The following is a 5,278-nucleotide window of genomic DNA, read 5'->3' as shown; positions in this document are numbered from 1 at the left end:
GTGCGAGTGAGCCGCAGCAGCTCGCTGAAGCTGTAGAAGCCGAAGTAGATGAGATTGTGCGCCAAGCTGACCACCTGCGGGGGGGGGGGCGGGGCCGAGGTGAGCGGGGCGGGGCCTCGAGAAGGGCGGGGCCAGGAAGGGAAAGTAGGGCGGAGCGGGTGTTAGGAGGAGGTGACGAAGGTCCTCGGAAAAGGCAGGGCCTCTGGGAGCACGGGGCTGTGAGGACACAGCCGCCCCCAGTCAGCTAATGAGGAAGCGAGGCCGGCAAGGAAGGCTACTGGGGGGTGGGGGCGGGATAGGGCAGAAACGCAGGAAGGTGGGGTGCTCCCCGCAGGAGCCCGTGACCCAGGAGGGCCTGCAGCGGTGAGTGGACCATGGGGAGGCAGCCCTCTCCCAGGTGGCAGGGGAGAAGTTTTCCACTTGGGGAGTCCTGGCGATCTATGCGGGCTCCCTGAACTGGCTGGGGCACGGAGGGAAGTGAGGTCATGGAGCCCCCAAAGCGCCCCTGGGGGCAGCTGAGGGGGCTAACCAGAGCCCCCCAGCACCAGCCCCTCGCCGCCCCCCTGCCCAGCAACCTCGAAGGTGAGCTTGTTCTTCTCCTCATTGGCAAAGGGCACGGCCTCGCTGACCACGTTGTTGAGGTAGTCCTCCACGAAGTCCATGGTGCTGGCAAACTTGTTCTTCTTGTCGTCGCGAGAGGCGTTTAGGTTGGAATCATAGCTGCCGGGGGGAGGCAGTGAGGCATGAGGGTCGCTGAGATCCTCCCACCCTGGCCTCGCCTGGCCCACCCTCTGCTCCCCATCTCACTCCTTGATGGTGATGGCTGTGGGGATCTCGGTCCAGAGGCGGGCGAACTTGACCGGTGTGACCAGCTCCTGGGGGTCCCTGTCCACATGCACGTGCAGCATCAGGTGGCAGAAGGAGGCGCGCAGGTCAAAGGGCAGCATTTCGTCTGCCATGCACAGGAAGATGAGGTCAACACCCAGCTGCTGGGAGATCTCGTCGATGGCCAGGTACTGGCGGTCCAGGCACATGCGGGCAAAGAGCTTCAGCTGGTACCTGCAAGGGCGCGGCGGAGGGTGAGCCCGCGGCAGGTGCGGGCCAGCGTGGGCCACCAGCACTTGGGCCTGGGCTGGCAAAGGCCTTGGGAAAGTGGCAAAGGGACTTAGGTCAAACCAGGCACCCGCCAGCGTAACAGAAAAGACACAACTTTGAGTGAGCATTTGCAGCTCTCCCCTCCTTGCGAAGAAAGAAACCACTTCTGGCTCAGCCAGGACAGGTCTTCACGGGAGGAAGACTGGCTGAGCATGAGGCTGGGAGAGTCAGGGGAGGGAAGTGTAGTAGGGGGACGGGCCTCTGCAGAGCAGCGGATGCAGGGGTGAGCCCGGATGGAAGAGCAGCTGAAAGGAGGCCCGCAGACAGCCCTGCTCTGCATGGGGTGCTGGCTGCCCTCGGCTTCCTGGGTTTGACCCTTGGCCCACCACTAAGGAGGTGTGACGTTGGGCAAGTCCTTTCACCTCCCTGTGCCTGTCTCCCCAACTCTGGGGGTGACAGTAGTCACGGGGCTATGGTGAGGCGTCGATGAGTGGCCAGGTGAAACACTTCGAACAGGGCCTGGTATATGGCCAGCATTGGATAAGTGTTATCTAGTAATCTTATTTATTTATTTTTTTTAAAGTCTCTTTTTATTTATTTATTTATTTGAGAAAGAGAGAGAGAGAAACAGCATGAGAGGGGAGAGGGTCAGAGGGAGAAGCAGGCTCCCCGCCGAGCCAGGAGCCCGATGTGGGACTCGATCCCAGGACCCTGGGATCATGACCTGAGCTGAAGGCAGACGCTTAACCAACTGAGCCACCCAGGCGCCCTCTAGTAATCTTATTTTCTAAATAAATATGTGTGGAGACAGGTTTGGGGTTCATTCAGCCCCGTCCCTGGGCTGAGCTCAGCCTCCCCAGTGAAGGCTGCACAGCTGCTGGGGATGGGCTGACGGCCTTGTGAGGAGGCCCGAGGGCACCGGAAGCGCTAAGGACGGGAAGGAGCTGGGCCCCGAGGCACCTGTAGTAGCTGAGCACGTTCTCGTCGTGGGCATTGCCCGCCCGCGCCTCCTGGGCTAGCTGCCGCACGCTCTTCTCGTGGTGCTCGTTATTCCTGTCGGTCCAAGTGAGCCACACCTCCTCCTCTGAGTACTCGATGCTCAGGTACTCGTGGGACTGGGCCATCTCCTTCACTGGCCGAAGCCTGCAAACCAGGGCCAGCCATCACAGGGAGTGGGGGGCCGGGGCAGGACGCCATGCCCAGAGCCCTCCGCGAGCATGTCCTGCCACAAAGACCCCTCTAGGAGCTTGGCTGAGTGCCGGGTCAAACACACTCCTCGGACCACGAGCTTCTCAAGGACAGAGGATCTGGCTCAGTCCCCGAGGCCTCCTTGCTCACACGGTGCCAGCACAGAGCTGGCCACACAGCAGGCAAGGGTGAGTATCTGCACGCAGCGAGGGTGCCGGTTCCAGCCTGCACGCACACGGGGCCCAAGCTCTAAGGAGCCTGAGGAGCAGGGGAGCAGGGCGGAGGCCGGGCTATGGCCAGGGAACAGCGCAATGGCTCACTCGGTCTGGATGAGAATGTCGCTGTTCTTGGGGTCCAGCACACACTTGCAGATGAGCTCCTGGGTGACGGGGATGGCGATGTGGTTGGACACACACAGGTCAGAGAGGTAGTCCAGGAACCTGGGGTGGTGACCGCAGGGGTGGGGAGGGGAATCAGAGGCCGCTCCCTGGTGGGGATGAAGCCCACCCTTCTCCTTCCCCAGCTGGCAGCCCCAGCTCCCTGGAACCAGTTACTGCTTCTGCTCCTGCCCCAAAGCTTGGGAGATGGGCCCCCCTGCCCAGGGACGGACAAATCATGGGCATCTCCCTGATCACCCTGGGGCAGGGGGAGGCTGGCTAGGGGTCCCGGGGGTCAGGGTAAAGGGGGCACAAGGACAATTGGTTCAATACAGGCTCCAACTTTGTCACCAGAGGAGGGTCTTGGGGCTTCTGCTGTACCGGACATCAACCCTCTGGCTGCAAGATTGGGCCACATTTGGGAAGGGTCCCGGGGAGGGGCTGCAGAGGCCAGGACACTTTACCGCTGGAGGCAATGGTTTTTCACTATTTTAACCAGCAGTGCCCACCGCCTCTGTACCCTGGGAGGACCGGGAAGGAGAAGGGAGCGGGCGCAGCAGGGGAGGCGGGTGGGCTCACCTGGGCTCCCGGTTCTTGCGCACGAGGCTGACGAAGGTCTCCACCTCGGTCTTGGTGATGTGTTTCTCTAGAAGCTTGCGGTTGTTGTGCAGGAGGGCAGTGATGGTGTCTTCCGCCAGGATGTCATAGCCGATCTGGGACTGCATCATCCCAAACTGCTTGGCGATGTGCTCCTGGAGAACAGACGAGCTGAGTGGTGGGGAGCCTGGCTCTGCTCCAGCACACCGCCCCAGACCTGGGGACGGGGACCCCCATCCCAGGCAGGGGACTCCGACTAGCCAGGTGGAGGTCTGGGACAGGAAACTCGCTCTGGGCAGCGGAGTGGGTTTACACAACAGAGTTCTTCAGCTCACAGCTTGTCTCCCAACCAGAGTGAAGCCTCCGTGAGGGAGGAAATTGTCTGGCAGGACCGGCTACATAATTTGTGGGGCCCTGTGCAAAACGAAACAGCAGGACCCTTCTTCAAAAGCCAAGACTTTCAAGATGGCCACAGCAGAGCATCAAACCCAGCTCGACGCCCTTCCGAGCATGGAGCCTGACTGCACACCCACGAAGCTGGCCCTACTGTCTGGTTCCCTGCTGTATCCCCGGGGCCGAAAACAGTGCCTGGCACATAGCGGCTGTGCGCCTCCGAAACTACTTGCTGAGTGAACAAAAGCAGGAGTGAGGGGGTGAGCAAGCCGGTGAGCGGGTGAGTGGGGCCGCCGGGGCCTGGAAGGCTCCGGCGGGTAAGGCAGCGCACCTGGTTCTTGCGGTAATCCTCCTGGGAATGCCTCAGGACCCGGTAGCAGAGACGGAACATGTGCTGGTAGGGGGCGTTCTTCTGGTCTGACAGCTCCTCCAGCCGCACCAGGGGGCCCTCACCCCCCTTGTCACGGAAAGGGGCCTTCAGAATGCCAAAGATCTGGGGGAGAAGAGAACATGAGGAGCGGTCCCCCTATACCCGCCTGCACTCCTCATTGTCCCAGGAACCCTCGGCCCCAAAGTCACCCTGCCCCAAAGCCACACCGACATGAACCCCAAGCTGATTCTAAGCTGGACTGAGACCCCAGCCCACCCACCATCGGCCCCACCTCCAGCCCCCACTCCCTTCTTCGGACTGGGATCCCACCGCGGGCCTCAGCCACCCGCCCCCACGTGACTAATCCCAGCTCAGATCCTGGGCCTGGCTCAGCATCTGGGGGAAGAGCTCAGGGCTGCCACAGCTCAGGGTCTGAGATTAAGAGAAAAGGCAGGCCCGGCTGGTGTGGCCAGAGCCCAAGAGACCGGACGCAAGGCTGCCTCATCAGAAAAACGTTAACGTGGGGCGCCTGGGTGGTTCAGTCGGTTAAGCGGCTGCCTTCCGCTAAGGTCATGATCCCGGAGACCCAGCGGGGAGTCTGCTTCTCCCTCTGATCCTCCCCCCTCTCATGCTCTCTCTCTCACTCTCTCTCTCAAATAAATAAAATATTTTAAAAAATGTTAATGTAATTAATAAATTTTAAAAGCAGGGTTTGGGTGAGTGTGAAAAACTGTTCTACACCAGAAACCAAAGAAATACAACCAAATGGAATGAGAAAACCTTCGTGGGATCCTGGTTCAAAAAACAAGCTTTAAAAAGACATTTTGGGTAAAGCAGAGAAATCAGATATGGATGGGTATTATTACTAATTTTCTTATGTGTGATAACAGTATTGTGCTTGCGGAGGCCAATGCCCTTATTCCAGGAGATGCACGCTGAAAAACTTAGGGGTGAGGTGTGCCCTGGTTGGAAATGCATGGGTGGAGGGACGGCTGCATAGGTGTATAGTTACATAAAACCAAACCAACAGATGAATGGATAAAGAAGATGTGGTATATATATACCATGGAATATTATGCGGCCAACAACAACAACAAAAAACGAAATCTTGCCATTTGCAACGACGTGGATGGAACTGGAGCGTATTATGCTGAGCAAAATAAGTCAATCAGAGAAAGACATGTATCATACGATCTCACTGATATGAGGAATTCTTAATCTCAGGAAACAAACTGAGGGTTGCTGGAGTGGTGGGGGG

The 5,278-nt window shown here is 59.0% G+C and overlaps 1 protein-coding gene across 1 annotated transcript in view; it reads right to left on the bottom strand.

Annotated features, from left to right (window-relative positions):
- Window positions 1-5,278, bottom strand: part of ITPR3 (inositol 1,4,5-trisphosphate receptor type 3) — a 67,490-nt gene that overhangs the window by 25,351 nt on the left and 36,861 nt on the right. The window contains 7 exon segments of the mRNA XM_081828021.1: window positions 1-74; window positions 576-720; window positions 808-1,059; window positions 2,056-2,238; window positions 2,604-2,723; window positions 3,240-3,412; window positions 3,982-4,143. The exon segment at window positions 1-74 is cut by the window's left edge and continues 23 nt beyond it. Of these exon segments, the coding sequence (XP_081684147.1) occupies window positions 1-74; window positions 576-720; window positions 808-1,059; window positions 2,056-2,238; window positions 2,604-2,723; window positions 3,240-3,412; window positions 3,982-4,143 (1,109 nt within the window).

The sequence above is a fragment of the Leptonychotes weddellii genome, chromosome 8 (assembly GCF_054177405.1).
Source record: "Leptonychotes weddellii isolate Sample4059 chromosome 8, ASM5417740v2, whole genome shotgun sequence".
In the NCBI taxonomy this organism is placed as follows: domain Eukaryota; kingdom Metazoa; phylum Chordata; class Mammalia; order Carnivora; family Phocidae; genus Leptonychotes; species Leptonychotes weddellii.
This window is presented reverse-complemented; position numbering and strand designations above follow the sequence as displayed.